The sequence below is a fragment of the Brachypodium distachyon genome, chromosome 5 (assembly GCF_000005505.3).
Source record: "Brachypodium distachyon strain Bd21 chromosome 5, Brachypodium_distachyon_v3.0, whole genome shotgun sequence".
NCBI lineage: Eukaryota > Viridiplantae > Streptophyta > Magnoliopsida > Poales > Poaceae > Brachypodium > Brachypodium distachyon.
This window is the reverse complement of record NC_016135.3, coordinates 15735269-15756259: the sequence shown is the minus strand read 5'-3', so window position 1 is coordinate 15756259 and position 20991 is coordinate 15735269. Positions and strand designations below refer to the sequence as shown.

The window sequence follows — 20991 nt, the reverse complement described above, 5'->3', positions numbered from 1 at the left end:
CCAAACTATGGTGGCGCAGTTGTGCTGATCTCTCTTTGTGGAAGAGGGAATTCTTGTGCTGATTGCTCTCAACTACTTCCTATGAAGAGGGAATTCTAGTGTTGATTGATCTCAACTAAGTAGGCTGAAAGAGTGGCAAAAAAGTAGGTATAAAGACTACGTCTCGTCCATGTTCCCGACGTTGCACAGTACAGAGCAGAGCACTATGCAAAAATGTTCTACGGAAAGGGCCCTCGTATCCTTTTTTCCCCTAGTTTTAAAATTCTTGACAACAATTATTCCATTTAGTAGAAATTCTCTAATCTTACACCATTTAGCGAAAATTGGGCCAGATTTTACCCCAATTAAGATGTTGAACTTATCTCCCCCAATTAACATGACTTGGTCCCTAAGGATCAATTCGGTCATCGACAACAGCATGTAAGTATAAGGCTGACCACCACTTGGATGTAAGACAAATATTCCCTAGTTAGCTAGGCCAGAACCTGATCGATCAATTAATCATACGAACTGCAGACTGGAGATGGGCTGTGCTGAAGGGCTGTCTAATTTTTAGTTAGAGATGAGTAGATTTCTTAGCCTTTGGACATAGTTTGCGTTTTAAGATCCGGGCCAAACGATGGAAAGAGAAGACTCCAGATATTATTCCAACCGTCATGATTTGTCGGATTTAAATACTTTGCTTAAAAATCTGAGACATAGGCACACTCAAAAAGAAATCGTTCCCAAATAAGATGACATGTACTGTTTTCCTTTCAGTTTACAAGACGCGTCTCTAAAACCACTACTTCATCCGTCCCATATTAGGTGACTCAAATTTGTCCAAATATGGACATGTATAAAAAAACGTCTAGATACATATAATATTTCGTCACTTAATATGGGACGGAGGGAGTAATATATATTTCGGATGATGGAGACCTTTCGGTTTACAAGTCGTATCTCTAAAACCACTAGTATATACTCACTAGGATGATGGAGTATTTTGCAAAAAAAAGCAACAGTATATCACTATAACCAAGAAAACCTAAAAATTGTTCTCCAATTCAATTCCAATAAGATAACATGTACTGGCTGCCTTTCAGTTTAGAGGACGCATCTCTAAAATCAATAGTTATATATCTTGCAAAAACACACACTAGTATATCACTGTAACAAGAAAAACCTAATAAAGTGCTTAAAAACTTGAGAGAATATGCATTGACTGTTTTTAGATGAGAATTAATAGAAGAAGCTATAGTGAAATTTAAGAATTTTAATATGGATGTTGTAAACCAAAAGGGAGGCCCTGATTTTATTTCCCAACGATGATAACAGGAAACCGGCAAAAGCTGACCGCGCGCATCGATCAGAGTAGCAGATCACGCTTACTAGTAGTAGTACAACACAGTAATCACATTCAGACGGGAAGATATCAAAAGTCTTTCCCCACTGACAGCACGGCCGGCCATGGGGATTTCAAGTCAAGAAGCGGCGCCCCTGGCCTCGTCTCCCGTGGCGACCGGCGCGGAGACGGAGACGGAGCCAGAGTCCCCTGAGGAGCACGTGTCCCGGACGGCGTAGAGGCGGTACGGCGAGGCGTCGGTGGCGAGCCACTGCTCGACGGTGAAGAGCTGCTGCGCGCAGCCCATGTGGGGCCCCGTGACCGTGACCTCGACGTAGTTGCAGTACCAGCCGTGGTGCGCGCCGGCGCCGTCGGAGGTGACGTTGGCCCAGCACGGGAGGCGGGCCATGCAGGGCCCGCGGCCGCTGAAGATGTCGAGGTTGCCCCGCTCGTAGTAGTCGTGGCCGTCCTCCATCAGGCCGCCCCACCGCTCCAGGTCGCCGATCCGGATGCCCGTGCCGTCCGAGCCCAGCAGCGTCACGCCGATCTTCGAGTCCGTCCCGCCCTTCCAGATCGACCCCGTCCGCACGTACACCGTGTACACGCACTTCTTCTCCGGGTCCGACGCCAGCCGCCCGCCGCCGCCGCCGCCCGCGACCTCCACCGCGCCCTCCGACGCCAACGCCTAATTAAGCAATAAACCCCAGGAGACGCGCCACACGGACACGGAGTAAGAAATCACCGGCGATTTTGCGCGTAGAAGAGATGACCCTGACTAGCTAGATGATGAGGAGCTTACCGCGGCAGCGAAGGAGACGAGGAGAAGGCAGGAGAGCTTCATGGCCTGCTAGGGAGGCTTCGCTGCCTGCGAGCGATTGTCAACGGGACAATCAGATGGGAAAATCGGCGATTGGGGACGAGACTAATGGGCACGGTGGCGTGGCGCTATAAAGGAAGGGACCGACGGAGTCTGGGAGGGGCCACGCGACAGTGAAACTATGGGGGGAAGAAGCTGGAGGGGCTTGATTTTTGTTTGATGGCAGATGAATCCAATGTGGCATATTCTCAGGGGCTTATATACATAATACTACACATTTCTCATGCCATGACTGTTTAGACCGTGTTCCGTGTACAGGCAAAGAAAGAAAACGTGTACAAGCCCAACGAGGATGGCTGTTTGGTTTGAACCTACAGTAGACTTGCCAAAAAATTGGTTACCAAAAATTTGGTTGAGGTTTTTCTTATCCATGAGTTGATCAACTTTGACCAAAATAATAAACTAAAATTGGCAGTGAAGTTTTGACTTGCCAAATAATTGGCTCTCGTCCAAACAAAAAACAAATCTTGATCAATGACCAAAAATTTGGTAGTGTAACATCTGGTCACCATCCAAACAGCCCTCTAGAAACCACTGAAATACACTGGTCCGGCTATGTAAAGACATGGATATACCAATCGAGCCACTCCTGGTAGCATCGCAGGTTACATTCCTGCAGTTCTTGCTGTGTGCGTGCAAGAGTGGCACGGTGCTTAGAAAGAGATGGGTTCGACGTTGTTTTCGCTTGATTAATTCTTCAGTTGGCAAACAGGCTGAGAAGATTTTTATGGTGTCGGTGTGTGTATGTGTTGGCTAAACGTGTACGTGTCGCATGCAGTTGGCTGGCCAAGACGGAGACAGTGGGGCAGGTGTCACCGTGTCAGACGAGAAATGTGGGCTGACAGTGTATTTGTCGACGTTGTTTCGGGCACGCGGAGCGAAAGAAGACCGTACCCAGATCGATCTCCATGCATGACTCGGTAGTCACTTCCTTCGTTGCTATTCGTTGCTATCATGGTCGTTTTTGTCGGTCCGGACAGACGAAAAAATCTTTCCTTTTTTTTCCGTTAGGGTCAATAAATTTGGTTCGTTTTATTGTCATAAACATGGAGGCACCGTCAGAAAAAAGAAGCAACGGAGGACAAGCGCAGTGCAAACGTGATGTCCTCCCCGATACATTTCCATCTCAAATTATCCGGACGTCAGCGGAAATGGGTCACCCTGTTGGGGGACGCGTTTTGTCCGTTTCACTCCGAACGGACCGATACGGGCCAAATGGATTTTCCCGCTGGAATTGCCATGAAACTTCCATGATTCACTGTCACTGATTCACACAGTATGCTTTTTCTTTTTTGGGCCTTTACTATTTGCGGGCAAGCCATACGTACGTAATTGACCCTCAGCCAAGCCATACAGTCGTAAAAGATCAAAAAATTACTAAAGATTACTGTGTGCATACCACAAATGGCAGCATACGTTAATTTTTCATGAGTCCTTTTTATATTAGGAGGGTTTCATAATCTAAATTTCATACTTGGGCCTGTTGATATGGATTATCGATGTTTTTGGTTTGATGTTTATGTCCTATACCTAATTACATCGCAATCTGATACATTTAATAGTGTTGTGTTGCCATTGCGAGCAAACAATTACTATGTAAATGCCCACTCCGATCCCACCCACCACAGCTGGATGGCATGCTTGTGTTCTCTTATGTACCTTCTTTGCCATGACCATGTGTCAAACCGGTTTTGTTGTCAATCTCTTCTTCATAACACGAGGCCTCTTTCCTGCAGCCAGCGGTCGGCGAAGCAAATACACCTCGACACAAGTTATATGGTTATTGTAACCGTGCTCGAACCAGATATCCATCATGGCGCCACACTAGCTCGGACAGATGGACCATATTATCAGGTTTTTTGTCAATTCACGCTTAAATAAGATCAGTGGCCGGATCAAAATTAAAATAAAATAGAGGGTTCATTTACTCATTTCTTTAGATGAATTTACTCTTTTGATCACAAAGCGGAAGTGCGAGCAGGAAAAAGCTAGCGCCTGCTGGTCTCCCCGTGCTCCATCTCCGTTTTGATCAGACAACTTCCCGATAAACAACTTGGAAATAGGAACAGGCTAGGCTCGGCCGTCCCCTATTCCCGATTCGTCAACCAAAGCCCGAATCTTAGCCGCCTCGCCCCGGCGTCGTCGGGGGAGCGCCGAGATCCTCCTGCCATGGACGGGCTCATGTCCAAGCTCCGGAACCTGGACGCGTACCCCAAGGTGAACGAGGACTTCTACAGCCGCACCCTCTCAGGCGGCGTCATAACACTCGCCTCTTCCTTCGTCATGCTCCTCCTCTTCGTCTCCGAGCTCCGTACGCACCTCTCTCGCTCGGATCCAGCCCCGTTAGGCCCACGCGGCCTCCGTAAGACTTGACTGTGTAGATTCTAGATTCGGGCTTTGCGTTTATTTGTGCGCCCGCGAGGCTTCAGCCATTGTTGCGTTAGGATTTGCCTTGCTTTTGCTAAGATCTCGTGGCCCGTTTAGCTGATTTGAGAGTAAATACAGGATGGATGGACCTTACCGCGTTCATTTGGTTGATGAGACTGGAATTAGCGATTATTTAGACTTGAATGTGTTACTGTGCTTTTTTTTCATAGCAAGATGTGTTATTTTGCTGTATTTTGCTTGACCTGTTCTTTCTTGTTCTACATCATTGGTATTTTACTCGTTTAATTCTGTTGCATCTAGTGAACAATTGTACAGGTTGGGAGATTCTAGTACTCCCTCCGGTCGGAATTACTTGTCGAAATATTACATGTATCCTAGACGCTTTTTACACATAGATACATCCGTATTTGGGCAGATTTCAGACAAGTAATACCGGTCGGAGGGAGTATTATTTTTGTATTGCTCTTGATTAATCCGTAAAATTGTGGCACTTTGGTGACAATATGTTTACATAAAGCTTAGCGACTGTAGTGACTCGGAGGATCAATTTTACATACATAACGCTCAGTTTCACATAGAAAATTGAGATTACAAGTCAGCTTTTCTCCGCTCTGGTTTATTTCCACGTGGAAAGTAAGAGGCAGTTAACCTAAGTACCTAGCATTTAGACATTTAAGTTTACTGATACAATTATTAAATGAAGAATGACGTTTGACCTTAATATTTCAAATATCATGTGATTAATGTGTAAATATCCATATGGCTTGATCTATTCTAGCCTTGCTTTTACTTGAGTTGTAAACTTTGAGACTTGTACGATGTTCTAGATTTTAATAATATGATGGCTGTGTGCATAGATCGATTCAGAGGCCAGGGGTTTTACCTCCTTGAAGAAAAAATAATCCACATAGCTAGGTCTGCTTATGTATTTTGCTGTATGAAATGTCAAGGAATCAGAAGGCTAGCTTGAATTAGTGTTTACTTAATCTATGTGCTACTAACTTATACTAATTATTCTTTTGCAGTTCATTATTCACCCTATATTTAACGGTAATATTTCACGATGCAGGATTGTATCTTCATGCAGTTACAGAGACAACTCTAAGGGTTGATACCTCAAGGGGAGAAAAACTTCGCATAAATGTAAATATCATTTTCTTTGGTTGCCTCTAATTTTATTTCTAAGCTCTCTTTTTTTGTCAATTTGTTAAGGATTAGCAAACGTTCTGTTCCTGATTTCCTTTAGCTTGATTTGTTCACAGTTTATTCTTTTTATTGCATATTTCCTGTTGATTACCTCATTTCCACGCATTGTGCCTTCCTTTTCCAGAATTAGTACCTTGCGTGATAATTCTGAACTAATTACCTATATTTCAATCTGTTCAGACACTTGTTAACATCTACCTTTCGTCTGATGCTTAAAATTGCAGTTTGATATCACCTTTCCAGCCCTGCAGTGTTCTATAATTAGTATCGATGTGATGGACATCAGTGGACAAGAGCACCTTGATGTGGTATGTATTTGTGTATTGTTATTATTGCTATCTATTTTGCTTTAGATATTCTTTCTCAATATCTTGCACATTCTTTTGACAAGTACACTTTATCATTGATCAATGAGGCTGCCAGGTTGTAGTAACTTGCTTGTTTTCACTATAATGCTCTATGTAGAAGCATGATGTATTCAAGCAGCGAATTGATGCCAATGGCAATGTTATTGCAACTAAGCAAGATGCAGTTGGTGGGATGAAGGTCAGTAACTCGTTTGTACTTCTAAAAGTTTCGCTTGTAATTTCTAGAGCATAGTGTTATTTATTCCATGTTACATTCTTCTATACAATTGTACGCATGCTGTGGAAATGCCCTAGATTCCTAGCATAAAGGTAATGAGTATTGGTTCTGCACATATTATCTGAATTATTACCTAGATGTGTAACATGACGTACATTTTTATTTCTCAAGTAATTGCCAGCTAGGTGGTGTGGAAGTCCTGATACATAATGTTAGACCTGAAGAATAATATTTCTTTTTATTTTTTAATTTTCACAGGTGGAAAAGCCCTTGCAGATGCATGGTGGCAGGCTTGAACACAATGAGACCTATTGTGGCTCATGTTATGGTGCAGAAGAAGTATGCTCATTCTCATTTTAGATAATATTTCGTTGGCTCATTGCTGACCTGCAATATGCAATAGCTTTACTGACTTCCATGTTGTACGTACATCTCTTGGACTTACAGAATACCTGATTTTAGTAATCTGTTGCTCATTTTTGTTCTCATGAGCTCAGCAAAGTTACCGTTCAGAAATTGCTGGATAAACTTTTTTGTTGATAGGTTTTGGGATAGTCAAATGCCAGCTGAGTCCATCTTTTTAATCATGTTTTAACTGTTCGAATTGAAGGTCTTGATGTGAATTATGCCACCCTTAGTTTCAGTCCTATGAGTTATAGCGATGAAAGGCACACTTCATAGCTACATCAGGGGTTATCATATATATTTGCACGTCTCAGATCATTGTGTGTTCCTCCATTACATCGATGCTGCTTGGGAGTATGCCATTCAATATTTTAACTTACCGATGAAATGCCTAATGCTGACCAATGCTTTCTTCTCTGCTCAATTTTTTTTTCAGGCTTTTCTTCTGTTTTTTCTATTATGTCGATTCAGATGAATCAGATCGTTGCATTAGGCTATCTACACTCAGTGCATTTGCTATTCTCTTATGCATTTTGACTGAATAACTTCCTTGTTTAAATGTAGCCTGGTGAACAATGTTGTAATTCATGTGAAGATGTCCGCGAAGCATACAGGAAAAAAGGTTGGGGCGTATCAAATCCAGATTCGATCGATCAGGTATAACCTTGTATTTTGGCCTATATGATGTGTAACCTGTGTGTTCTTCACCTTGAAGGCAACTTATTTTATATGATGTGCACTGTTGTGTAGTGCAAAAGGGAGGGTGTCCTCCAAACTATAAGGATGAAGAAGGATAACATGTTACATTTTGTGTAACCTGTGTGTTCTTCACCTTGAAGGCAACTTATTTTATATGATGTGCACTGTTGTGTAGTGCAAAAGGGAGGGTTTCCTCCAAACTATAAAGGATGAAGAAGGTGAAGGATGCAACATTTACGGCTTCGTGGAAATTAACAAGGTTGCTGGAAATTTCCACTTTGCTCCAGGGAAAAGCTTCCAGCAGTCAAACGTTCATGTTCACGATCTGCTTCCATTTCAAAAGGATAGCTTCAATGTAAGAGTCATACTTGAGAAAATCTGCAAGTAATTTTAGAAACTATAGATACTGACGGGAAAATTTAGGATTTGCTTGCCAATATTCTTGCTTTAGATTTGGAAACTTATTATTTTCTCCGCTACAATGCCAGGTCAGCCATAAGATAAATAAATTAAGTTTTGGAGAACCCTTTCCTGGTGTGGTCAATCCCCTTGACGGGTAAATTCCTTTCTATATTAACGTTCTTGATTCCCTTATATCCTTCTTTCTTGTGTTTGTTCGGGTGTGAGAAAAATATTACCTGACAAAAATAAAAAGAATGTTTAACATTTCATATTTATATAATGTGTAGGGCGCATTGGTTCCAACATTCACCATATGGAATGTATCAATACTTCGTTAAGGTTTGTCCTATCGATCCTTTGCAATTGTTTCAGTAAAACAACCTTGCTAATTTCATTTCTCATTTGCTCTTTATTTTGTTAGAACCTTATTCCTGATACTTACAACATGACTTAAGTTTGAACACATATGATCATAATATCATGCTCTCTTTATTCCTTTTTATTTGTCAGGTCGTTCCCACTGTATACTCTCACATAAATGAGCAGATTATTCTCTCCAATCAGGTAACCTATATCTTTCTCCCTTGTGTGCACAAGCATACTCATCTGGGGATGCACATATATGTATGTGATTTTCAAGCATTTCACAAGATGCTGTTATTCTTTGCTGCAGTTTTCTGTGACAGAACATGCCAGAAGTAGCGAGAGTGTCCGTATGCAAGCTCTTCCTGGCGTGTTTTTCTTTTATGACCTTTCGCCAATTAAGGTACCATCTTGAAGTTTTGTTTTTCGGACAACTGCTTCTTACTTGCTTTCCATTTCAAAGGACCATTGCATGGCACCAAGTTAAAGAAGGGCAAAATAAAAATAAACTTTGCAAAGCCTGCCACTGAAACCACGTGTCTGTAAATCAAACAACGATTCGGCACATATGTTTCCATGCGTCTGAAAGGAAGGATGACGTGGAACACCCCCAGCGACGGCCACCGACGAGCTTCAACGCTTCTGTTCTTGCTCCTGAAAAACGTCCATGAACAGGCTGCAGGAACAAACTGATTTTGCCAGGGCATGAGTTTCTGAAGACGACCATCGACTGGCAAAGATGCAGAGTATGTCGTGAAGACCATCAGTAGGACGGCCTTGCACCTGCCGCAGTCAGGACCACCAGGTGGGCCTCCCTGTAGGGAGGTTAGGGACTGCAGCAGGTGGCGTAGCTTACCCCGGGGATCCACAGTGCAGCAGTAAATCCAAGCAAACGCCAACAAATGGATTTGTAAAGAGATGCATTTTGCAATAACAAAAGAGAAGGCCCTAAGCAGCTTAAGATGTAAGTGATGCATGAGGAAATGGTTACAACAAAACAAATTTGGGTGATACATTGTGTTGTTGACCACATATTGGACCCTTTGAATTGTCTCATCTTGGAGAGATGCTAGAGAAAACACAGAGCAGGAGGATTATTGGAGAAGCTAGAAGGGAAAACCTCAGATTTAGCAGCTCTGGCAGAAGCGCTGTCGGCTTCACGTGAAGCAGGAGCAATGAAGTGAAGCCATAGATCTGGGGGAGCCATAGATCTGCTTGAGGTTGCATCAAGGCGACAGAGCTCCTGCTAAGCCAACAATGAGCACGGGACTCTGATACAGCCTCAAGAAACTCTGGTGAATGGTGATCTCTCGGCGACCAGACCACAAACGGCATCAAGCCAAGCACCCCTAAGGGGCAACAACCCTATAAGTAGCTGGATATACAGAGGACGAGGGAAACCTGACTCCCCCTCCCCTTTGATCGAGAGAGAGGGAGGGAGCATTTGCATTTGTTGATTCTTTGGTGCACATCATTTGCTTATTGACTTTACTATTTAGATAACACAGCGAAACAAAATTGTCTGTTTTGATTTTTAGTCATGCATTTTGCATTGATATTTTTGCCATGCATTAATATTTTAGTAATAACTTGGTATCCATGCCTTTTACAGGTCACATTCACGGAGCGCCATGTGTCATTCTTACACTTCTTAACTAATGTTTGTGCGATTGTTGGAGGTAATATTTCCCTTCTGGCCAGTTTTCTTTATCAATTTCTGCCGAATCATACCTTTTATGTTCACATTTTAATTGAACTGCCTATGCTTCAGTTGAGCATTTGATATTTAAAAATATATATCTTTTCGTTAACTTCCATCATTAGTCATCTAAATCTGCCTTAGTCTTCCATCAGTTATGGCTGTTCTTAATACACGAACAAAATATATATGGCTCCTTTGTTAGGCATTTCCTGGAGTTAGCAAAGTTATGAATTCTATCCAGCCAGGTCTTACGACATCATTTCAGCACTTCAGGCCTAAAGGGCATGTCTTCTTGATTGACAGGTGTGTTCACTGTTTCTGGAATCATAGATTCATTCGTCTACCATGGCCAGAGAGCAATCACTAAGAAGAGGGAAATTGGCAAATTCAACTAAATGTTCAATCAAGCCTTCCTGTTGCTGCCAACTATTCCATCTTAGGAATCGAGTCCTCTCCAGGTTCCAAAAGTACGAGTGAACCAACCGGTTGGTATCTTTGTCATAGTTTTCGCTCTGGAACTTGTGATGTGCTTGCAGACAACTGTTTTTCAAGTAACTGTTGGTGCCTTGCTTCCAGCAGAAGCTGCTGTCATACAAAATGGCTCATCTTCGCACTCTGGCAAATGGAACATTTCAGAGGTGCTCCTTTTTGTACACTAGTCTACGAGGAAAAACGAGTTATTGTTGTAAGCAGCATGTTTTTTTTTTGTATATCTTTGTAAATCCGCCAAGAGGACTGTAGACTGTCGGTAGAATGGATATTTTTGGCTATGAGTAAGTTATAACAGGTTATATTTTTCTTCATTTGCAGCCCTTGCAGGCCAGGTTAAAAGATGTAAAGACCCTTTGAAGGAAATTAAGTTTATATTTCTTTTACTGTGTTTCCTTTCCAACTAAGACCTGGGTACTTTGTTGGTTGCTTGCTGGCTATGCGTTGGGTAAAATGATTTATGGAAAATACCTTGGTTTGTGAATCAAGTTACTTTATATTTCAACCGTAACATGATCAGGACAAAGATGTGGCTCTACATAAATAAAAAGACGGCCCAGTGCTTCTGTTTCATTAGATTTTTGTCCTTTGGGAACTACTAGCCTAGCGTGTCAAAGAGCCCCCCACGTCTATGGGCATGTTTAGTCGCCCTCCAAACTCTATCACGCTTTTGTGCTAAGTGTGGCATGTCATATATTTTTTTGTTGTGGACATTTTGCTTGCCACAAATGTGTTAAAAGTTGGCTAGAAAATGATTATGACATATGGGTTAGCGGGATAAGGAAGTGTGGCATCCCACAATTGCATTTGAAGCCAAACATTTACGAACTTGCTTGTTTAAGGTTTGGCAAAGCTTTGTCTGTGATGATAGTGGGAGATTAAAATCGTATTAAGACGTCGATACGGCTCGAGGCACAACCACAAAGCTAGGTGTATGCCATGTTTTGCATTTAACACCACTGCACGAATACTGTGTAAAAAAAGCTCAGATGCAAAGCAATGTCGATGGTGCAGCCTGATCCGCTAAGGGCACTCGCAGCATCCTAGAGTGTATCGTATCTAAGAGGTTCCACGTCATTGCTTGTCTAACGCGGAGGAGAACTAATTAGGAGATAGATAAAGTCGTATGAAGTGAAGATGTAGTAAGAACCCGAGAACAACGTGTATATCGTGTCTCGTATTTGACCCCAATTGTACCAAAACCGACATAGAAAAAAGCTCAGATGCAGAGCAATGGCGATAATGTAGCCGGAATCGCTAATACACGCCGTTGCGCCACTCAATGCTTGCCCATGAGGGGTGGACTGCCCGTAAACTGCCTTTAAGAGGTCCTTTTAAGAGGTGGACTAGCAGCGGAGGAATTGGGTAGTGCACAGTGAACCTGGCGTGCCTGCGTGCTCTGGCTCGTCCAGACAGCTGGAGAGGCATCCCACGCGTGTCATCGTTAACTAAGCATTTTGATGACATGTCTCGTAAAAATTAAAAAAAAAAGCAGATGGTAAATTGATATGTTACTGTAACATCACACAAATCAAGACAATATGAATATACAACGTAATAAATGACACAAAACATGACATCACATGTAGGTTACTACTTCTACCCACTATGAAACTAGTAACTTAGACTAATAACATAAGCATGTTACTACTCTATTCCACCCGTCTCCCCCATAAATCATTCCGCGTATGGCCATATGGGGGGGGGGGGGGGGGGCTGGAGATGCTCTAAGTTACCCTCCACTAGGACTAGGCGTGGGCGTTCGGTTAGACCGAACCAATCGGTTCGGTTCCTCGGGTTTTTAGGAAATTCGGTTCCTGAGAAAAAAAGCGACCAATTGATTCTTTCCAGATCTGCTAACCGGAAATTCGGTTTCTCAAAATTTCGGTTCGGTTTTCGGTTTTAACCGAACAAAACCGAAACATGTTGTCAAAAAAGACAGTAAAGAATAATGGGCGTCGATGTTCCTCGATAGATGTCGCTGCGGGCAAGCTGTTTCCTCATCTGACTCAAGCCGCCAATCCGCCATGACGGCTGCTGCAGCTTGCAGGGAGATGGAAGCTGGGGAGGATTTGATGGGGGCGAGCGCCGGCCGCCGGAAGATCGGGAGACGAGAGGTCGATAGGCCAGAGATCAGGAGAGGAGGAAGAAAATCAGAAGAGAAGGAGGGGTCGAGCTAGAGGACTAGAGCTATGGCGGCTAGGGTTGGGAGTAGAGCTGCAACTTTGTGACCCTCAGGGTACCCTTTGACCCTCCTTAGTTCAACTATGATAAGGAGGGTCAAAGGGTACCCTGAGGGTCACCATGTTGCACCTCTAGTTGGGAGACTCACAGGAGGGTCAGGACTCGTGACTCCACATCTCCTGTGACTCCGTGAGTCGGGGTCTTGGGCTCAGACGGGGAATGGGCGGATGGGCTGGATAAGCAGGTTTAGATGGACAACAACTGTGTCTTGATGGACTGGGTTGAATTTTAGTGGGCTTATTACTATTGTTCGGTTTAGTTCGGATTATTTCGCTTAACCGAGGCCCATGACCGAACTGACCGGAAAAAGATCGGTTCTTCAGAATTCAAAACCTAGTTTTTAATCGGTTTTGGCTCCATCGGTTTCGGTTTCTGGTTTTTCGGGTCTCGGTCTCGGTTTCTCGGTTTTTATGCCCACCCTGAACAACGACCAGCCTTAAAGTGGATAGTGGTGTCCAGAAGAGACTATTGTGTTTGTGGACAACTCACCGATGAGTGACAACTTGAAAGGGCATTTTCTCCCCTAAGTGGTTTTGGTGGTGATGACAACGTGTTTTGTTATCTAATCTTGTGCTAAGCATTTCAGGGTTTATAAAGAACTCGACACAAGATGAATTGTGGACCCTCAAAAAGGAAAGAGCGTAGTGGTGTTTAGCGGCTTTTTCGGTTGATTTGAGTCGTAGGACATCCGTACTATTAAGTGGGGATCCACAAGGAAAGGTAACGGGTGAATCAATTTCACGTACACATCTACACCAAATTGCACCCACTAAAAAGCCTACCCAAAAAAGTGTGAGAAGAAAACATTTTTCAGAGTGTGTTCTGGCATCTCAAGTTTCCAGGCGGCGGAAGTTCCGGGTGAACTTCCGCCCGAACCTTCGGGTGCTCTTTGTTAGTCCTGGGGGAATATGTGGAACTTCCGGTGAATATTCGGAACTTCCGGTGAATATTCGGAACTTCCGGTGAATATTCGGAACTTCCGGTCAGCCGGAAGTTCCGGCCATTCAGCGGAAGATCCGGCCTACCCCGAGCAGTGCCTAACGGCTCGATTTTTAGGAACCCACTTATATACCCCTTCGTCCCCAACGAACCATTTTGACCAAGCAAGCAGCCAAGAACACCACCTCTCACCTCAAGAACACGTCAAGCTTAAATCTCCAAGATCTCCCTCCCTAGCCACTCATAACTCTTGATTCTTTGAGGATTGGAGGAGAAGATATTGTTCTAGGGTTTCATCAAGTCAAAATGATGATTCCCCTTGTTTTCTTTCTGGATTTCGTTTCTCTTGGGTTGTTGGGAACCCTAGACGGAAGCGGTCACCTCGAGCTCTCCCTTGGTGTGTGAGGAGCTCGGGGTTTGGATTGGGAGCCTTCAATTGAGTTGTGGAGTTTGCCCTGGTCAAGTTTGTAAGGGTTCAGCGTTCGTCCTCAAGGAAGCCATTAGTGGAACTCACATCACCTTTGTTGTGTTGTGAGAGCTCATCCCACCTTTGTGGTGTGGTGAGTTGGAGAATACAGTGAGCCTTCATGGCGTTTCTACCTTTGTGGTAGAGCACTCCTCCAAACGGAGACGTACACCGATCCCAATAGGTGGAACTCCGATGAAATCTTCATCTCCACGTGTGGTATCATTTCCTCTTTACATTCTTGCTATCTATTGTTGCTTCGGCTATTGCATTTCATTCTAGGGTTGCATTCACTTTAGAGAATCTAGTAAACCCTAGGATTAAGTGTTTTTATCTTTCTAGAAAAGAAAAAAAAAGCTATTCACCCCCCTTCTAGTCAACCATACCGATCTTTCACAACTGGCCCTGCTCCACACACTATTGCAATGGCAACTCTAGTTCTCACATCGCGGTCTCCGAGCCTACGCAATAATAACAATTGTCAAATATAAAATGCATTAGGGCATGTACAATGGGTTGACGTCAGCTTTTTTAGCGATGTCACGTAAGATAAAATCTGACATGAAAGAGAAAGGGATGAAAAAGCCTTTTCTTAATTAATAGATGATCTCTTCACAACAAGGATAAGAAAAAGATAAGACAAACTTCCCGTTGTACTAGATTTCACCTTTTTTAGCATATATTTAGTTAATTAATTTTATTCACCTAAGCATTTTAACTGTGAAATATGACAATATTGTACAACACATTTTTGTAGTCTTTTCTAAATGACGTGGAACACATAAGATAAAACAGTTTTATCGACCATTCTACATGCCCTTATTGAACTTGATCGCTTTTGTCGTGAAAGTACAACATGGAAAGCACAAGTAAATTCAGAAATAGGTGAAAACCTTTGTTCAGTGAAAACTTGAAAACTTTTAATCTTATCCATTAGAGTCTAAATAAATGCACCAGATGAAAGGTTTACTCTAATAACTTAAAAGTGTTTTATGAAAATCCCCCTCAAGATTAGAGGTTTAGGGAGGTTATCGGAAAACACATTGAAGTGATTAGAGGTCTCACCTCTTATCTGATCCATTTATTTAGGATCTAACGGTTATGACCGAAAGTTTTCATGTTTTCACTGAATAAAGGTTTTCACCTAATACGTAGCCAATAAATTCATAACTCATCTTGATGTTCAGAAACATAATCCACGGCTACTTGCCCCTGTACGGCTGTACCCTGTCGCCCACCCCCCACATACCTAACAATAATAATTAATGCGGAGTAACATGTTTTATAAAATTAAAATATTATGAAAATATGTTTCAAAGCAAAACTGATGTTATTGTTTTACCTATCCAATCTTTTATGTTTTGTATACAACTGCGACTCAAAGTTGTTGAGACATTTTTTTCTACAAACGCAGGGGTACATGAGGAGAGATACCGATATAGAAATCTGTTCAGTTCGAAATTTACGATGTTGTAGCCCATTCAACATTTTTTTCTGCAACATGTAAGATTTTGAAACCGCATCGAAGACAAAATAAAATTCTCCTGAACGTTGCTGGCAAAAATAAGCTTCATCGAGCCTCTCCGCACCGAACAAACACCATCGTTTCGTCTCCCTCATCTCCCCCGTTCAGGCTCCACCAACCGCCTGCCGCTGCGGCTCCTCCAGGCCGCCGTCATGCACGGCCGCCGCCATCTCGCGGCCTCGCTGGCCCGATCCCTCGCCCAGGCCCCCTCCCGCCCCATCTCCTCCACCCCGTCCCTTCTCCAAACCCTCGACCCGTCCACGCAGTCGCCTCCCCTCGCCGCACCCGCGGTGGGGCGGCTCGCTGAGATGCGGAGGAGGCTGCAGGCTGACGGGCCGTCCCTGGGGGACTTCGCGTACTCGGTGGAGGTGGGGACGCGTAAGAAGCCGCTGCCCAAGCCCAAGTGGATGAAGGAGACCATCCCCGGCGGGGCCAAGTACGCGGCCATCAAGGCCAAGCTGCGGGAGCTGAAGCTGCACACCGTCTGCGAGGAGGCGCGCTGCCCCAACCTCGGCGAGTGCTGGTCCGGCGGCGAGACCGGCACCGCCACCGCCACTATCATGATTCTCGGTGACACCTGCACGCGCGGATGCAGGTAAGAGACCATCAATATTTTTTTCTTTTATTGCTTGTATTGGGCATTGCCAACAGCTGCTTAGGTTGTTTAGGCTGTGTACAAGGAAACCTTCGATAGCTTTATATTTTAGGATTATCAGGGGCTACTCTGTGATCTATATGGTCTCCGTTTCTAGTTTTTTCTCCATATTTCTGCATGTTACGCATTCACCTAGAACCGTGTGACTGAGTGCAATTGGTGTGACTTTATAGTTTGTGTAGTTAAATTGCTTGTGCTAGACCATGGGGATGTTTTGACGCTGCTAGCGATTTAGGAAGTGTGGAATTTAGCTGCTGTGTAAGAGACTGAGAGGAGATGCTTATTGTGAAGCAATTCTAGATAGAACTGAATTCAGACATGGCTTCACCAACTGCAATCTTCAGATTGAGTTGAACTAAAGTAAACTATAACTTGTGCAGTTATTCAGTTAACATGTAAATAGCTTTGGAAAATTGTGAACATATATGATGTCATGCTTGCTTTAACCAACTGGATTTGTCTCAGTACACATTCAAATACCAGCTCCAGGAGATGATGATATTGGCTATCTTGAGGGAAATGGAGGGTTTGGATTAAGCAAATATATCGTTCCTGCACTTGTGCTTGCACCGAGGAGCTTGTTCAAATACTAGAGTTGTAATAGACGAGTAGGAGGTGTGCTGACCTGTTCAACAGCCTACCAGATCTCACTAGTTCCTAACATAAAACATTGGCATTGGTCCTTGCCAGGGTCTTGAGACATGTTTAGAGAAGGCCGCACTTTAAGTTGTCCAGGATGTTTCACTTTAGTACATTACAAATTGATTACGGCAATAAATTGCAGCGAGGAGCGGGAGTTCAGAAAAAAGAAAGAGCAACTATTTGATGTTCATATTACCCTTAACAATCTGCAGTACATGGGAAGGATTTTAGTAACATTTCTTTTTTACTTTGAACCCTGGTAGCAGCGCGTGAAAGAGTTGTGTTATCCTTTTTTCACTTGGAGCATTATTGTTTCTTTGCTGTCCTTGGTCAAGAATTATGTGCTTTTGTGTTCACAGTTACTCGACTTGAGTTTTGGTTCCCTTCATTGTTTGTCAAGCTAGTTTCTTTGGACATTGTATCGCCAATCATTATTTTATTTTATTGTCAATTGCCAGGAGTGTGTTGAACTGTTCATGTGTAAGTGTTTGTTTAGCTTTGTGGTGTGTGCCTTTTTTCTGTGCTATCATTGTGAAACTGTGTAATTAGTTTCGCCAGATGTTAACTGTAATAATTAGCTCTCTTAATAATGATGTGCCAAATTTGGCCTTTAGGCTAAAGAACTTCTGGAGAAAAATTATCTTCTTCTATTTATGGTATGTCATCACATGTTGAAAAAAAGTGAATGTTTGCGTTGTTTGGGCACTGCACAAAACCACAAACCAATCCTGTCCGAATTTTCTATGGGTTCCAATTTCAGATACCAGAATGGATTATCCTGTGACATCCACTTCATAGGTACTGCTGTGTTTTATTGTTTTGGCTATGATTTTGTTTTAGTTGTGTACTCATGTTTACGTGTAACTGCAGCGAACAGAAGTGAGTTATTAACTTATTATTGTTTTATTTGTCAATTCATTCGAGTTGCTCACTTGCTTGCTCATATAACAATCTACTTGTGTTAGTTGAGACTCACCTTTTAGAGAAAGAAGTGCAAGGCTGCAAGCCGTGTATTCAGATTGTTTGAGAATTTGAGAAAGTCAACAATTTGCAGATTTTGCAATGTCAAGACATCGCGAACCCCTCCTCCACCAGATCCTGATGAGCCTTCGAATGTTGCACATGCTATTGCCTCTTGGGGACTTGAATATATAGTCATCACAAGTGTCGACCGGGATGATTTACCTGATCAGGGGAGTGGCCATTTTGCTGAAACAGTACAGAAGCTGAAGGCTTTAAAGCCAGATATGCTTATTGAAGCGCTCGGTAAGAGCATACTCCTGGTTATGTTGTTTAATTGTTCAGTACCCTGTTAGTTGATTTTTGCAAGGTGTGGTTAAACTTGGTATGGTCTTGGAGATTGAATTTTGAACGTTAATTCCTTTTACATGATGTCATCAATAACTAGATAGTCATCATTTAATGAATGTACTTTTAGATATGAATCTAACAGGTGCCACTTTGTGTTAATAAACCTGTAGTTTCAGCTAATTATGTCTCAAGCAATACAAAGTTTTAATATCCAACGAGTGGCAACTTATAAAAATAAACAGAAAGAGTATTTCGATACACATCTGTTCTCTTTTAATATTTGGCATAACATGTAATGTACCCTTATACAAGTAATTTTACAGTACCTGATTTCCGTGGAGATCCAAGCTGTGTAGAGAAGGTTGCAACTTCTGGGTTGCATGTTTTCGCACACAATATTGAAACAGTGGAAGAACTTCAAAGTAGTGTGCGAGACCACCGTGCAAATTTTAAGCAATCAATGGATGTTCTAAAAATGGCAAAGAAGTATGCACCTCCTGGCACCCTTACAAAGACATCAGTCATGCTGGGTTGTGGGGAGACCCCTGATCAGGTTGTCAGCACAATGGAGAAGGTGAGGGCTGCTGGTGTTGATGTGATTACATTTGGTCAGTACATGAGGCCATCAAAGCGACATATGCCGGTATCTGAGTATGTCACACCTGAAGCCTTTGAGAACTACCGAGCCCTTGGTGTTGAAATGGTATGCTCCATCCGCATCTTGTACTTCTATCTCTTGTCATTATAGAAACAAAGATCAGAGCTACCGCTGGTTGCGCAAAAAAACGAAGATCTATTATCATTTAGGATCCACAATTGCTATTCTACATCTTATATGTGGCAAATCTATCATTAACGATATATCCAATTTCACATCACATACTCAAGAAAGTGCTTTTTCTCAACCACAATGTTTTGGCTAATATTTTGTTATTGGTTGCCCAAGACATCATGATCCACAAAAGACGTTAAGTCTGGATAGCACCCTTGTCACTTCTATTGTTTAGTAAATCAACTTGTTTTTTTTGTGCTAGGGAAGTTAACATCTCCTAGTAGTAACTTGCTTTTTTATGTTAAGCTTAAAATATTAGCTCAAAATTATTGTCCTGTGCGGCTCCCTAGAATCGATTTCTATTCTACTATGTTCTGCATCGTACTTGTTTTGCTCGGATTGATGACAAATGACATCGTCTTAAATGACAGGGATTCCGTTATGTTGCATCTGGTCCAATGGTTCGGTCCTCCTATAAAGCTGGTGAATTCTACATCAAAGCTATGATTGAAGATGACCGAGCAAAATCGGGTGCTGTTGCAGACTCAAGTTCATAGTTGACTCCATTCCTTGATATGGATACGGTGCAAATAAGATTCTAATTGAAAGACATGTTTTTTTTACATCTTGCCCAAACAGTTCTTTTTTGACGGAATAAATTCTTCTGCGCCTTGTAACATTTCATACTATCTCTTCCTTTATATGTGGCCAGAATCATTCATTGTAACAGTAGCATCGATGCAGTTTGTCAATGTACCAACTGAATATTGAGGCCATTATTATGCCCCATGTGCTGTGCTTGTACCTGTATAAAATGTGATGAAGATTGGTTATGGACTTTCTGTGCTATTGGTAGATCCGAAGTGCTGAAGATCATGAGAAAGAGACAGGGGGTGGAGAGGCCTCATTACTCCACGAAATGCTGAGCGCTCTATTCGTAAGTCAGCTTGACCCTTTTTTGTAGTCAACTTTGCAAGGCCCTCCTGACCTCCTCAGTCCTCACTATAGGGTCATGAAAGGAAGGTGTCAGGCGTAAAGAGCACCACTACGGGAATTATTGATGCTGGTGACTTGTCCCAAAAATGAATCTAAAAAGTCGTGCGATAATGCTAGACACACGAAGTATCTGAATTATTATTTGCTTTGTCAACCGCCCACTGAAGGTTAGCATCCATGTCCACCATTTTCTCATGCCACTGGAGTCGGGTCAAATCCTTGAACGCGCTTAGGACTTTCTTGGTTTAATATCAAACTGCCGAGCCAAGAATAGGGAAAAGGCCAGATGTGAGGAAAGACTGCGTTGGAAGGACAGCAAATAGGACGCAGAAATGGTATTGGCAAAAATTTGCAGCAAAACTTCAAAAATGCAGAAGCAGCTAGCTAAGTAGCAAGGCGGTATCGTATACTACAGTACAAAACACTCCGGGATCGTTCTGTGAGTGGCTACCAGGGAGGCGAAAACCTGGCGGTGCCAAAGATTGCCTCTTTGGCCTCTGGTGGCCGCCGCCGCCCTTGGCATAGACCCCTAAATTTTTTGAAAAAAAAAAGATGGCTCGAAGAAACGGAGATCAAAGAAAAACTCTAGCTCTTTTAGAGACCATGTCACAAAGCTAGTGAGAGCTCTTGCTAATGCTCAGCTAGGACCAAGTTTCCAAATTCAAAGGGGGCTTTGAAACCTTCATTGTCTTTCTTGTAATGCCGGAAGGTCCGAGATCAGTCCTTTACCATGCCTCCAAGATATGTAGTAGCGCTGTTCAACCTTATTACTCTCTCCGTCCAACAAAAGATGTCTCAACTTTAACTAAATTTGAATGCATCTATACACTAAGTCATGTCTAAATACCTCCAAATTTTGACAAACTTGAGACATCTTTTGTTGGACGGAGGAAGTATATCGAGCAAGTGCATTGATCCCTGCAAAAAAAAAGAGTAAAGTGCATCGAAGGTTTTCGAACTACTCTGTATTTTTTGTGTCTCCTAGGTCCTCAAAGTACACC

At 42.8% G+C, this 20991-nt stretch overlaps 3 protein-coding genes across 7 annotated transcripts; 2 read left to right on the top strand and 1 right to left on the bottom strand.

The window, feature by feature from the left end:
• Positions 1-1261: 1261 nt before the first annotated feature.
• LOC100841793 (PLAT domain-containing protein 3) lies at positions 1262-2343 on the bottom strand. Its single transcript, XM_003579836.4, has 2 exons — positions 2124-2343; positions 1262-2009 (listed from the first exon to the last, which is right to left on the bottom strand). The coding sequence occupies exons 1-2, from the start codon at positions 2163-2165 to the stop codon at positions 1464-1466; spliced, it is 588 nt and encodes a 195-aa protein (XP_003579884.1). The 5' UTR covers positions 2166-2343; the 3' UTR covers positions 1262-1463.
• A 1842-nt stretch (positions 2344-4185) lies between these two features.
• On the top strand, positions 4186-10843 carry LOC100841488 (endoplasmic reticulum-Golgi intermediate compartment protein 3). 5 transcript variants are annotated; one of them, XR_733064.2, is made up of 14 exons: positions 4186-4512; positions 5659-5732; positions 6020-6103; positions 6261-6341; positions 6639-6719; positions 7350-7442; positions 7660-7839; positions 7973-8040; positions 8174-8225; positions 8397-8450; positions 8560-8652; positions 9862-9928; positions 10255-10418; positions 10531-10843. XR_733064.2 is itself a non-coding variant. In XM_003579835.3 (13 exons), the coding sequence occupies exons 1-13, from the start codon at positions 4371-4373 to the stop codon at positions 10344-10346; spliced, it is 1161 nt and encodes a 386-aa protein (XP_003579883.1). In that variant the 5' UTR covers positions 4186-4370; the 3' UTR covers positions 10347-10843. The 5 variants fall into 5 exon arrangements, 1 of the variants encoding a protein (XP_003579883.1); XR_733065.2 differs by having other exon boundaries at positions 10528-10843; XR_733062.2 differs by having other exon boundaries at positions 10255-10436.
• A 4828-nt stretch (positions 10844-15671) lies between these two features.
• On the top strand, positions 15672-19836 carry LOC100843430 (lipoyl synthase, mitochondrial). The gene is made up of 4 exons (XM_010241679.3): positions 15672-16209; positions 17966-18177; positions 18546-18925; positions 19426-19836. The coding sequence occupies exons 1-4, from the start codon at positions 15767-15769 to the stop codon at positions 19549-19551; spliced, it is 1161 nt and encodes a 386-aa protein (XP_010239981.1). The 5' UTR covers positions 15672-15766; the 3' UTR covers positions 19552-19836.
• Positions 19837-20991: the final 1155 nt, after the last annotated feature.